Source organism: Labrus bergylta, chromosome 18 (assembly GCF_963930695.1).
Source record: "Labrus bergylta chromosome 18, fLabBer1.1, whole genome shotgun sequence".
Taxonomy (NCBI): domain Eukaryota; kingdom Metazoa; phylum Chordata; class Actinopteri; order Labriformes; family Labridae; genus Labrus; species Labrus bergylta.
This window is the reverse complement of record NC_089212.1, coordinates 24,946,326-24,960,984: the sequence shown is the minus strand read 5'-3', so window position 1 is coordinate 24,960,984 and position 14,659 is coordinate 24,946,326. Positions and strand designations below refer to the sequence as shown.

At 44.6% G+C, this 14,659-nt stretch overlaps 1 protein-coding gene across 1 annotated transcript in view; it reads right to left on the bottom strand.

The window, feature by feature from the left end:
• Positions 1–4,241: 4,241 nt before the first annotated feature.
• atrn (attractin) overlaps positions 4,242–14,659 on the bottom strand; it is a 206,820-nt gene continuing 196,402 nt past the window's right edge. The window contains exon 29 of the mRNA XM_020643358.3: positions 4,242–11,088. Within this exon, the coding sequence (XP_020499014.2) occupies positions 10,964–11,088 (125 nt within the window). The 3' untranslated portion in view covers positions 4,242–10,963. The remainder of the gene's footprint in view (positions 11,089–14,659) is intronic.

The window sequence follows — 14,659 nt, the reverse complement described above, 5'->3', positions numbered from 1 at the left end:
TACTAATTGTGATAATGTGTCTAATGCTGTCAGCAAGATGAGAGACAAAAAAAAGAACAACGTCTACTTGGAGAAAACACAAATGCAGCATTTTTGAGCATTACATTTCCTCGTGTAACCTTTGTTCAGCAAATTTAATATACGACGAGGGATTTTTTTTTTTTTTTACAGACGTTATTGCCCCTGACAGCTCTGCAGAAAAAATGAAGAACAAAAAAGAAAACGACGAATCAAAGCTGAAGGGAGATAATTTTATTAGACTGTTTGGGTGAACGCAATAAAGACTGCATGACCTGAAAATGGGCAGACGCATGTAAAGTCTGCAAACTCTCTCTGCTTACTCGGGAATTAGACTCAGAGGAGGAGGAGGGAGGAGGGGGGAGGATGGTTTCAAAAACATCATAATGTGAAGGAGGAAAAAAAAAGAGAAAAATAAGAGAGGCTCATTATCAGCCAACTGCTACAGAGCAGCAGAGAGCAGGCTGTCAGGATGATCAGGATGGATTTAGTCAAAGACTTGGAATCAAAGGGCAGCACCTAATCATCTGTTTACAGCGAACAGCAGCTCCTGAGGCAGGGAGGGAGGGAGGGAGGGGAAACCGGGTCACACACGATGGTGGAGAGAGAGAAACAAAAAGAAGGAGAGGCAGAGAGGAATGTGGAGGAGGCAGCCAGATGGAGAAGAGGGAGAGAAAATGATGCAGAAGGGTGAAAGAAGGAGTAAGATAGATGGTATAGGAAGGACGGCTGGAGCGGAGATTCGGCAGAACAGAGAGAGAAAGAGAAGTAAAGAAGGAGGAGCAGTGAAAGAGGAGAGAAAGTTAAACCATCAGAATGTAAAAGTAAGAGAGTGGGAAAAGAAAGCTGCAGTAAGGAGAAAAGGATGAGTAGAAAAAAAGTAGAAAGACAACAAAACAAGCATTAGCAGACAGAAAGAAAGAAAGAAAGGCAGGTGAGGTAGAAAGAGGGAAGTAAAAAAGAGGAAAGTAGCAAAATGAGAGGCATCTTATCCAACCTTCACAACAAGGCCCCAAGTCTCTAACTAGACTCCTTTCCTCTGTCGCTCCCCGTTAGTGGAAAGAGCTACCAAATTCCATTCGATCTGCAGAGTCCCTCTGCACCTTAAGGAAAAGCTAAAGACCCAGCTCTTTATGAACACCTACGACCTTCATGATGATGATGATGATGATGATGATATTTAGGATGGTTTTGATGCTGATGAGAACTTTCAACAACAGCTGTCCATGTTGTGCTTTGCCTCTGGTCACTTCCTGTCAGCACCTGTGCGTCCGATCAGACTTTAAGCTGTTTGTTTGCACTTCCTGACGTCGTCTCCTCTCTAGATCCTTGCTCTTGTTGTTCTTACTCTCTGATTAATGTTGCGTTGGATAAAAGCGTCTGATAAGTGAATTTTAGAATTGCAAGGGAACTGGGGAGGAAGAAAGAGAGGGAAACAGTAAGAAAAGATAGAAATAAAAAGACAAAATGAGACAAAGGAAGAGAGAGAGAAAAGAAGAGGTGAGATGGATCAGTGAGGACAAACGGGTGGGAGGGTGGGAATAAAAAGAAGGGACTGTAACAGATGAAACAAAGATGGAGGACAAAAAGAAGGATGGAAAGAGCAAGAGAGAGGGGGAGGAACGGAGCAGAAACAGGGGAATGGGACAACAAAATGAGACGGAGTGGAAAAAAAATAAGTTTAGGAGAAGTTGAAGGAAGTGGAAGGAAAAGAGGAGTAGTATTTAAAAGTATTTAGAGAAGAGAAAGAAGGAAAACAAGACAGAAAAGGAGGGAAGAGGAGGAGAAGAGTTAGAGTCTAGAAGAAAAAACATGAAGGTGGTAGAGAGATGAAAAGAAAGGGAGTAGAGATGGAAGAGGAAAGAAGGATATAAGAGACTAAAGGAAGAGAGAGAGAGAAAGACGATGTGAGCAGAAAGACTGGAGCCGTGAAGAATTTGAGTGAAGGAAAGAGGGGATGAAGGGGGAGCAACTGGTGAGGGGAAGAAGCCAAAAGGTAGGAAAAAAAACAGATCAAGGGATGAAGGGAAAGAGGGAGAGAATGCATGCATAAAAGAAAAAGCAACAAATGGAAGAGAGGAAGAAGAGGAGAAAAAGTTGGAGTGGAGGATGCATGAGGATGAAGGAAGAAAAGATGTGTAACAAGAAATGGAGAAAGTGAGAAAGAAAAAGAGAGCTAAGAGAAACAGAAAGGGTTGAGGGAGACGAGGAGAGGTAAAGAGGAGAGAAAGAAAGAGAGAAAAGAGAGCTGATGAGTAACTGCTGGTTGGTGAGAACACAGCAGCTCAGACACTCAGCCTCTCCTGCCGCTGCGTAGCTGGAGGGCTGCAAACATCAACAGAAGCTTAAAAATAGCAGCGATTATTTGAAAACCAGCCTGAGGAGAAGTGTATTTACAAATAATTATTCCCAACGTTTGTTTTTTCTTGTGTGTGTGTGTGTGTGTGTGTTTCATCCTACTCGGAGCAACAGACGGGCGTGGCATGTCACATTCTGACAAAACCACCAGGGGGGGAAAACTTTTTGTCCTGAACTTTTAATCCAGAGTGAGACATCGTGACGCACACTGAGCAGACTGATGTCGGGCGGAGGTCCAACAGTTGTTGTTGTTTAGACTGAGGAGAGATTACACAGAAGTATTGAAGGGGTTGTCATGCTAGGAGCGAGACAAATCGTCACCACACTGAGGATTTCATACATTTTCTCGTCACCTTCAGCAGGGGCGTGTCCAGAAGGGTGACATGGGCCCCACCGGAAATCTGATTGCCCACCCCAAAATCTTAAACTTTGATTGGCTTATTGCCTTGTCTCAGGTATTTGGGCAGTGTTGAAACACTTTCTCGACCGCCCTCTCCTCCATCTTCCTAAGTTCCAGACAGCTTCAGCTACCTCCACCCTGATTTCTGTGTAACAAGCAGCATCATTAATAGAGAGCGGGGGGCTATCACAGATTCGATAGCTGCCCTGAAGCTTGCTAACATAACTATCATAAAGTAGCTTAAAGGTCATACACTATCCTTCTTTTCTAAAAGTTTAAATAAGTCTCAGAGCTCCTCAAAATATATGTGTGAAGTTTCTTGTTCTATATCCACTCTGATCCTGTATTTGATCATGTCTATAAACCCCTCTATTTCAGCCCTGCTCAGAACAGGCTGTTTCTGTGTCTGTACCTTTAAATATGTAAATGAGCTGTGCCTGACCACGCCCCCTCTCTGGAAGGGCTTGGGTGTACTCAGTGCCTTCTCTCTCCATGTCCTATTGTTTACGGTGAGAAGGCAGACTCAGAGGGCACAACAAACACCTAGCTGTGGGAGTGTCACCCACCTGGGGGAGGAGCTACTGCCCTTTGTGATGTCATGAAGGAAAAATCTCCAAACAGTCTGTTTGAGCACACATTTTCTGAAAAGTGGAGCAGGCAGAAGACGGAGAGGATGGACTTTTCTCATCATTGGGGGGTTTGTAGACAGACTAGAGACACATATTAGAGTTAGAGGAACATGGTGAAATTTTTTTTGCAGAATATGTGACCTTTAAAATATTATTTTGAGGCCTTTTTTGTCCTTTTTGAGTATGACTCGGCCGCTTGAGAGACCGCTAGCTTGTTTGGATTGACAAAGTGAATCACAGAATATATATGGCAGATGGATCCTTCGTTGGCCAACAGCTCACTGGAGTATCATGTACCATAGACGATGACTGAATACAGATGAAAGCATTTTAACTGAAAGTCAGCAGATGTCCGAAGTTTTTAAAGTTTGTTCCCTTTCTTAAGTTATTATTCAGTTATTGCTGCTGTGGAAACTTCTAGAGGACTTTTGTTCCCTAGAGGCCTGATTCTTTTCCAATTTGGACACCACATAAAGTTTCCTCAGCTGCCAAATCTGGGAAAAAACTTTTCCACAAAGCAGATTGCCATGTTGCACGAACACTTTTAAGTTCCTTGGATTCTAAAACAACACTCTGAACTATTTCCAACATTGTGCATTGCAAGGTGAACATCGGTGCCTCTGGGGGCTGCCGATGGCACTTCTTTTTGTTGTCACACCTAAAAAAAGGAAAACCCCTTTGAATTCTAGTATACTTACTTGAAAGGCTTCTTATCAGAAACGGTGCAGATTAGGAAGCTCCGCCCCCTCTGGCGCTGCAGGAAGATACAAACAAACTCTAAAGGAGAAGTTCAAACTTGGGTTCAACGTGGAGATGAAAGGCAAAACGACGCTGGGTTGGATTTTCACATTTAATAATAGACAAAAATGTTCTGTCATTCTTTTTATGTACATCAGTAATTACAAGTTCAGTTAGCTATTATCCTCAAGTTTTACACGTAGTTTCATCAGCGTCTAGTAATGCTTGTTCGTCTTTGCACTGCGCTCGGACATACAAAACACGCTATGTACTGCAGTCACATTTAGAAAAAGCCAGAAATGATTCTTTAAAACCATTCAACAAGTGTCATTCACAATACTTTCTCATTATTTACAAAGAAAAACAGCAACTGCTAAATTATACATATTAACAAACTACTTCCTCAGTATATATAATGCCGCTATACAAAGAGATACAGAACCAAAGAAAGAGGGTAAAGCCAGATGTTACACTGGCCTTATTCTGTCGCTTTAACCTCTGCATGAAGCGTTTTAAACTCTTATGAATGCTGCCAGTGTTTAGGGGCAAAAGGGAGATCTCCAGTTACTAATATACGGTTATTAAATTTGCATTTGTTGCAGATTTCTATCGATCAAATGCAAAGGTTACCAAGCTGAAACAAGGCCAGTGTAAAAGTTACCCGCTAAAGTTTGAGGCTTGGAAACAGGCGGTAAAGAGGGAGCTGCTCATTTCAGTAAATCAGAACAAATGTGACCAGTTTTTTTTGTTATTTTTTCCCCACGGGTCCAGAGGCAGGCGGTGTACAGGGTTCCTACACATTTCCCTTTGCAAAAAACGTCCACAATCCCTCTCTTGGATATTTCCAAGACCTCAGGGGGGCCACTACACATCCGGGCGCAAGCTCCAAAATGAAAAAAGGGAGCCGTAATCTTCTGGAAAATCTGAACTTTCCGACTCCAGGAGTGCTCTCGGTGCAGCGTCGTAAAAGTTCATGTTGACCAAAACCGGGGCTGAGGCTTTCATGCGTTAACGTTCAAGCAAAGGAGGCGGAGGATTTTTAATCTGAGTCCAGCTCTCTCTCTCTGGACTGAGTGAAAGTTTGTTTTGTGCTCGTTCTAAGGGGTCCCAAGAAGGGGGGGGTTGGGATTGAAGAAAATAAGGTGCATTTTTTTTTACAAAGGAATCCTCATTGGGGACATTTTACAGCAGTAATAAACATTTTCAGAGCATCGTTCAAAGAACCATTTTAGTGTCAAAACCTGTACTGTGGTGATTTTTTTTTAAAATAACTGATTTAACTGGCGGCTGGGCCCGTTGAAGCTGTGTGTCAGAGGGCTTAAGGTCGCCTGATCTCCACCTCTTTGCATGCTAATCGAAAAGTTGAGTCAGCTTTTCCAATATGGTGTACACCATCATGTGGCTTCAAAACTTCTCTTAAGAAACCAATGTGAGACGTCATTGAGACTACATCCATATTTTTACAGTCTATGGGTTAGTAAGTGGCAGTAATGGGAAGAAACACAGCAATGCACCAGTAAGGTGAAACAGAAACGAGGAAGTGAAACTAACCTCCAAACCACACAGAGTCAATCAGAGGACAGAAATGTATTAAGAGCCCTCCACAGCGTGACTTCTATCCCACACAACAACACAAGCTGAGCCGTCAATAGAGCACAAAGAAAAGAGGGAGGAGACCGTCACAGGCTGGCTGTGGTCCTATCAAGCAGGACCAGCCGCCCCCTGCTGTGAGGCTGCAGTGAAAACACACGTGTTCACAGCTGTGGATGAGGGGGTTGAGTGAAGGTCTTTTCAGGATGTGCAGGAGACAGAAGCAAACCCACCCAAGTTTTAAACACAAAGTTTAAAATGTGAGATTAATTTAGTCAGGTCCATGGACTGTATAAGAAGATGGACGACATGACTGACCCCCCCAAAAGTGAAGCCAAAACATTTGAAGCTCGCCCTACTGACCGGCTCCAGTATAGCTCTTAAGCTCCGCCTCCTCCATGTTACCAGATGGGACAAAGGTCGAACTAGAAAACCAAAATACACGTCAATGAATTTGTTCTCAAACATCACTTCTGTGGTTGTAGATTTCACCTTTCTGAGAAGTTTAGTTTTAGTTTAGTTTTCATCTGATACGGACTTAAGGAAGTTATGACGCAATGATTGACAGCTCTGTGGACCAATGCAGCTCCTGTGTGCACAGGATAAGCAGAGTAGAGGCGGAACGGTGGGAGGACATGTAACTTACATTAAGATAAGAATCTGTTCTTCTGTGGACTGATCCCACCTGAGGGATCTCTGACCTAATCTCTATAAGTTAAATGAGGGGAAGGACTCTAGCTCCAAATGCACAATATGACAGCGGGGGTATTTTGGCCTCACTTTTGTACAACAGGAGGAGGTGGAGGCGCGTCTTCTTTTAAATAAAGTCCACAGTCTCGCCCTACTAAGTATAACTTAAAAGGACAGTAATGGAAATGTCAATCTAGCACTTTTTGTGTGCGCTTCCCACACACCTGAAAAGACGTCTTATCAGCCCCAAATAAATGAAAACGCCTGCGTGGGGGATCCAGGGGGAAATGGCTCAAATTAGAGACTTATTTTTTTTTCTACACATTTCTAATCACTTTAGATGCTTTTGAGGGTTTCTGCAGACCCGTGTAGGAACCCAGTGCGAGGCTGCTGATGGCAGATTCAGGTCAAACCGTGTTTACAGATAACAGAGTTTGTTTTTCATCACTCTGCTGTAATGACATTTTTGAAGAGTGAGACCGGGCCACACAGGACAAGAAAACAGAATTTAACAGTTTGTAAGAGAAGTTATTTTTAAGTTAATCAAACTTGCAGAGGTTGAAAAAAAGACGCATCTGTATCCACGATCTGACCCGGGATCTGCTCGTCTGAACATCCAGCAGAGACAGATTTTAAGATGTTTGAGAGGCTGTGTGCAGGACCACAGACCTCACGTCCCTCTTCAACAAGCTCAGTTTCTGTCTCAGATCATCTTCACAGAGATAAAAATAAAGGAAACAGCTCTCACCCAGCCTGACCCCCTGACTTTCTTTCAGTGTCTGTGATGTCTTTGTTAATCACTGAGCTGCTCCGTCACCCAGGGCAACAACGAGAAACTGCCGGGACTTACAAAAACGGTCCCCGGCAGGACTCCAGTTTACAGATGCTGCACAGGCGGTGTTTCATTTTACATTCATTTACAAACAAAAACCACAATCTTCATTCTTTGAGTTATTACTACAGTACATTTGAATCAGCCATGGAACAGTTTTATGTCAATCAACTGAAAAACTAGCATTGAGTTACAGATCTGAATGTTGTGACTGGAGGATGTGCAGTGAAGACATGAACAGGTTTAAAAAGAGGGAAAAAACACCATTAAAAAATTAAAACATTTCCCCCCCACTGAAAATCTTAATTCATGAGTTGCTTGCTGATGTCAGAGCTGCTGACGCTGCATAGCAGAGAGATGTACTACATGCACCCCCCAAAGGCGTTACAGTGTCAGCAGCACATCACACCTTTGACAACGGGTCAGTGTGACTTTGTTCGCTCGCCCGCCTCTCTCTGGTCTCCATCCACTCAAGGGCACTTTCAGCTCAAAGCACACGATGGGATTTGTTTCAAATATGGGAATAAAGCCGAGAAAATCTGACATGCAGGTGCAAAGAAAGGTCAAAAAAAGACACAGATTTTATCCTTAAATTAAATCTGTGCTTTGGTTAGCGAATCAGGAATCGTGTCACAGAGTTTGGATATTTTGGCTTCACTTTTGTTCATTTGAAAGACACAGAGATGCAACGTCCATATTCATATACAGTCAATTACCTTTTCATCGATGGTTTTCCTGCCATTTTTAATCAGGGAGCCGAACTAACAAACCACCAAGCAGATTTGATCTGAGTGAGATGACTGAAGATAACTCTCTGTCGGAGTATACATCAAAACCTTAACCGGCCTAAAAAAGTAAAGGTCACTTCAGTGGGCTCAAAGACCAAAAGACCGCCGCTGATGAAGCATAAATATGAAGTGAAAGAAACGAACAGAGAAGACTCAATAATGTGGTGCTGCTCACCGGAGGTCACTGAGTAGAGTTGTGAGCACTTCCAGCTCTCTATAATTACAGAATGTCAACTTTGTTCATGCTTTCTGCTCTGACCTTTTCCCCAGTGCTAAAAGTGTGCCCTTTAACCAGCCGCCGAGCAGTTCTACCTCTCTGAACACATGTGAGAGAGGCCGGAGTTAAACACAAACGCATTCTTTACGGCTAAATGTGAGTTATTAAGTTGTTCTATTACTGTACTTTTCAGAGGGCGGCGAGTTAATAACTCTGTGAGGCAGGAGGACGTATACCTTTTTATATCGCTGAGTGCCAGACCTGCAGGTGTTGTAGTTCCCCCTGCCTATATTCTGCAAATATGCCTGCTTTGATATTCAGTGCTGGAGGAGAGAAAAGACAGGAAACACAGATCTGACACCGGGGTGCCCTCAGAAAAAACAGAAAATTACCCGTGACATTTCAAAGCAACAGCTCTGTTTCAAATAAGCAGCCTGAGTTTTTTTTCTTTTTCTGTTGTGCCTCTTGAGTTTTTTTCGTTCTGTGGCTTCCCTCATTTTCCCTGATTGACAAAAAGAAGTAATGCTTAGTGTTTTAAAGGAAAAGGAAAGAGGAGCAACCTCACCTGCGAGGTAAAAATAGATAAAGAAATGGAACAGCCATGAGAGGTGTCGATTCAAAAGTCCCAATTTTAAAAAAATAAGAAGCGACAAATAAGGAAACAAAAAGCTGACAGTTGATCGTTGTAGCTGCTCGCTCTGCTAAAAACTGAAAATGATGCATGTTTGACTCGTTAAACCAATGATGTGGAAATGTTGTTTTCAGTAAAATGTGATGTATGCAAAAGTCAAATTTAAACTAAGAATATGCGACTTTTTGATCCAGTAGGTGTCGCCCCTTGAGCACCTGCATGAAAACCAAAACAAGCTGCTGTTTGGCCACGCCTCCTCCATACTGAAGCCTCCGCTCTCCTCCAGAGACACACCTCCAACCCCCCTCTCTACTCGCGTTCACACTAAGGAGTTATCAATCAGAACGCACCATAATGGTAAGCACCATGAAGCAGAGAAACTTGTCCTTGGCTCGAGCTGCATTGTTGTGTTAGCATGCTAATGTTAGCGCTCTTTAGTTAGCTCGTAGCTTCACATTGCATGTAATGTGACACAGAATGAGCGTGATCTAAAAACTCTTACTAACATCCAAATAATCAGTGAGTATGTTCTTCTTCTTCTCTCTCGTCCTCGACTAAAACAGCTTTTAAACACAAGGGGAGGAGCCGGGTTAACGTAAGAAGAAATGACTATTTTGCAAATGGCTTGATATTTAAAATAGTTATGGCGTAAAGCAAATCGATCAAACAAAGCGACCTCACAAGCGATTTGTTCTGACCCCCGTTTTCAATGAGATGTGGTGAATTCATGGTTAGATTCTTGGCCTTGTCGAGTGGAAATGCTTATTGGGCAGCTATAGATAGCTCAGGGATCTGGAACGATGACCAATCGAACTGCAGGAAGAGAGCAACTGGGCTTCTGTCGCTGAAAAGAGCGGGGGGGCGAGTCGTTTGCATTAAGACACTGGAGCAACAATTAGATGCTATGGATTTCTTTGGCGGCATTCGCAGAGGGTACTAAACTGTTGCCCCTCATGCAGATCAGTCCAATCACATCAGTCAGAGTCAGACTGATCTATAAGAGGACCTGTTTCACACAAACTGCCAGAGGGACGATCATTAAACACCCGAGGGCTTACTGTGTGCGTGTGTGTGCACACCTGTGTGTGCAGAGCTGTGGTTTCATTGCAGCGGGAGGAGTAATTAGCTGGAAAAGATTCAATCGGTTGGCTGGCTGTCGAAGCAGCCGGTGACCAACCAGGATAAGATGTTTTTGTGCTGCGCTCTTGTTTTGGTTCTCAAACATGCAGACAGACACACAGAGGCCGATTTAGAAATGACAAAAAGGCTTTTTTAAGATGGGCTGCCCGGCCGGCCTCCTCCTACAGGGGGGGGGCTCCTCATTAAAGACTGAACGTTAGGAGGAGGCCAAAAACTGTACAGGCCTCCTCTGACACCCCCCCCCCCCTCAGTGCAGAGCTGTGAGCACGACAGCAGGTGACAATGGGTACAACAAATGGGTACGAGGGCCTTGGAAAGTTGTTTTTTTTTTGGAAGTGTGTGCGTCCTTTGTGTGTGTGTGCATTTGCAGCGGGAACATGTCCAGTTTGTCCCTGCATTTAAAAAAATAATAATACAAATTAAAAAAAAAACAAAGAGCAACAATAACTTAAGTGAAATGAGATTATATCGGGTTGCAAAGTCTCTGAATTTTTCAAAAAACTACGAGACGAGGATCTCTTCTAGCAGCAAGCCGTGGCCGCCTCGACTCTTAACGAGGCGGTGTCGACAAATGTCAAATGTTTTTGTTTTTTTGTAGGGGAGGGGGGGAGAAGGGGTGAAGTCAGCACCCGCTCACTCCCTCCCTCCCTCAGTCCCTACCTCCCTCCCTTCCCCTGCTCCCCCTCTTTGTGTCCAGTTTCCAGTTTTGTCGGGGACCAACAGTTCCCGTAGGAGGAGAGGGAGGGCCCCGACTCGGCCCCTCACCAAAATGTTCCAGTCCTGCATCCCAGCATGCACCCCCCCCCCCTTGCCAGAGCAGAGCTGGCGGAAGTCTTTGAGGGAGTGGGCCGAGGCGGCGGGGGGCGGGGGAGGGGGCTGGTGGGAGAGCGTTGGGTATTTGGTGGTGGAGGAGGACATGAGGCAGGGTGTGGTCAGATGCAGGTGGACGGCTGTGCGGTCGGTTGCTGTTTACGGTTCCTGAGGCCTCCGGACTTCTCCTTGAAGCCGACACACATCTGCTGAGAGACGTCCACCAGCGCAGAGGCCACCGCCAAACCTGCACACACACAATGACACAAAGAGATGACACATTTAGAAGAATACTTCAAAGGGATACTTCACCCGTTGAAACATGACTCTGTATTGACATTTGGTCATATATGTAGAAATGTGAAATACATTTTGAAGTTGGTGCCTTCTTGGCCAAGAAAAGGCAGAAAGTGAAATCCCAGAATGCACAGCACCGCAGGCCACTCCCACTAAGGTCAGGTTTACAGACATATTTACTACAACACTTAAGGCCGTTTACACAACTGATTCCAAGAAATTCCTGTCAGAAAACAGACTCTATGTCTGTGTCCATAGACAAACAGTGAGAGCACCGACACTACCAGTCCACCCCAGCTCGAGCCGGCCCCGGCTCCTCGTCCTCACGGCCATCAATACAGCAATATAGCCGCGAGACGGTTGCTGCCGACAGGCCGGTCTTGTGTTTTGGCTGCTGTGGCTGGCCAGCGGCTGCAGCAGCCGCCTCGCCGCTATATATATATTTTTTCGCCATTATCAGCTTTCTCCATAGAGCCTGTTAGTTTAGCTTCCAAGCAATATGGCGGACGTTAAGTTTCGATTCTGGGAGTGAGTTCCCACCCACTGATCTGTGATTGGTCCGTAGCTTCAGTGGTCGAAAATATGAGGAACTAGCGTTGTAGTTTCACCCCGCTAACCGCAACTCCTTTTCAGACTGACCCGTCTCAGGGGAAAATGAGGGCGGGATGCACGACCATTCAAAAATACTACCAGGTTTCTAATGATACAAAGATTAATGCTAATGGGTGAAGTTTGATTTGCCTTTTTTTAAATCTTGTGATTGCTCATGAACCTTTAGGATTTAAATGTTCAACAGCCTTAAACCTGCATTGTGTTTAATGGCCAGCAGGGGGCGACTTCTCTGGTTGCAGGAAGACATCAGATTGGTCTCAGTTACAATTCACTTTAGTGTCCCCCTGAAGTCATTTGTCTCAGACTCAAGATGCTGCAAACATTCAGCTCTGATCTCCAGTACAGCCTGATGACCATTTTGTGACCATGTTTTCATTTAATCATGATTTTGCATTATTTAGGGGCGTGGCTAACTGACCGACAGGTGGGCGTGTTGTAGCTGTTTGCTAGGTTTTTTTTTTTTTTGCAGGCCTCTTGCCTTTATTAGATAGGACAGGTGGGAGGAGAGAGGGGAGGGACGACGTGCAAAAAAAGGGCCGAGGTCAGATTTGAACCCACAGCCGCTGCAACGAGGACTCTGAACATGGGGCGTGCAACACATCCACTAGGCTATTGCCAACACACATATTTGTATTGTCCAACACATTTCCTGTCAATGTTTTCCCCCCACCATGTGCGGCGTGGAGAGATATGAAACCTCCAGTGTTTAAACTGTATTTCTTTCTTTCTGTTTCGCACTTCATCCCTTTGGATGGACTTTTATTGATTTTTTTTTTTCCTGTGATTGTGTTTTTCAATGCATTGCTTTGCCTTTCAGAGAAAAGCAGCTCCTTTAATTCAAGGCTCAGTGGGTTAGCATTGTCAATCACCTCTGTCACTACAAGCTCACAACAGATTGAGGCCCTATTAGAATTAGTGTGGAGTGTAAAATTGGATCACACAACCACACACACACACACACACACACACACACACACACACACACACACACACACACACACAGAATCTCCCCTCACAGCCACATCCGTCGGCTGAGAGGTTGCAGAGTGTCAGCACAGGCGATCATTAACTTACAGCACACTTCATTAACATTTATTAATACTTTCTGAGCCATGAAATTCCAATAAACTCCATTTATCTCCGGTGATGGATGCGTTTACCCCGGTTCGAGTGCACATAGCCGACGGTGATATATCAATTCCAAGGGGGGAGAAGCTGCAGAGAGGCGCTGGGATCATACAGTCTGAGAGTCCTCAGCGTAACAGGCTGCAACTATTAGCCCGTTTTTCTTATCTGAAAGTAGGAGCAGGACGCTTCAAAGCGAGCAGATAAAAATCAGTGGATAATCCACAGTGCTGACCTCCTCTAGGCTGTTTGGGGGCCATTATGGGGGGGGGGGGGGGGGCGGAGTTGAACTCCAAACAGATGTGCTGGGATGCTGGGAGGCTGGCGACAGACAGCAGCCCGAGGATTTAAAACGGAAAACGTGACCGGATGGGGAAAACGAAGTTGAAAAGCATTTGAACACAAGAGCCTGTGGGCATGTGGGGGGGGGGGGGATGGTAGGCAACACAGCTAACATGGTCTCAACAAAAAAGCCGCCCGAGGGAAAGCTCCGCTGAGAGCGCAGACAGTTTTGTAATGACAAAAAGGACTAAGTGGTAATTAATAAGGGCCCGGGGCTCGGTGGAGGTCTGGGGACTGAAAATTGTGGGAGAGCAAAGAGGCAGAAAAAAGAATCAAGTTGAGTTCTTCTTTCTCTCTTTGCCGTCTCCTTCAAGGACTCAAAGAAGAAGAAGAAGACAACTTTCAGAAAAGCGCGAGGGAAGTGTTTAGTCGAGAGTTTCTATCAGAGCGTCTCGGGGAAGAAAGAGAAGTGGAAACAGATGACGAATGGACAAGAATATAGAGAAAAGAAAAGAGACAGAGCAAGAGGATGAATGGGTTCTATTCTCAGTGGTATCAGACGGTCCGAGGACAGAATGAAGGGAGAGAAAAGAGAGGGGGGGAGAAGCGAGAGAAAAGACCCTCGAGTGCTCTTCTAAACCAACATGGCACTGAAAGGAAGGAGGAGAAAAGAAAAGAAATGAGAGAGAGGTGAAGAAGAGGAATGACCGTCAGGATCAAGAGCTGCAGCGTGCAGATGGAGAGAGAGACGGAGAAACACAGATGAGTGGGAGGGCAACGAGCATGCTGCAGCCTTCAATGTATTTGTGCAGTTTAGCCAGTGAACAGACACAAGATTACACAGTTTTCTGTTTCCTAGACTTATAGTTTTATTACCCTGGTATGAGTATGGTTTGATCTTTACTAGATTTGTATTGAAATGTAAAACTCTAGTATCCCGACTCCACACAGGGCTGAAGCGAGAGAGGAGGCAGAAGAGAAAATATATGAGGCAAAGCAGGGAGCCGGCTACAGTATCTGCAGCATCTTTAAAAAATCAATACATCCTGGTCCCGTTAATGGTGCAGCCATGAAATAATTACGGCAAACAAATGAGAACACGGTGACGGAGAGTCGTCGCCTCTGCAGGAGGTGAGTTACTGTAGACTACATATTCCATCATCCTTTGGATCCTGCTTTTCTATCGCTGACCGTTGTCACTCCAAGCTGTTATTTCCCCCTCTGATTATGAAGATTCAAACGTGTCTTTACAAACAACTGGAGCTGTTAGTCCTGGAAGAGAAGCTCAAGTTTGTTTGGTTTTCTTGGTGTCAAACATCCATGTAGCGACTGCATGACTGTAGACACTCACATGAACTCCTCTAAATATGAGAATGTGCATGAACGGATAAACGAGTCAGGGGCCAACTGGGAAATAATGGCCCCTGTTTGACCTCAGCGACTTGTTTATGTTTGAACCATTTAGCATTAATGGATAATTCTAATGTTTAAAGGTACAATAT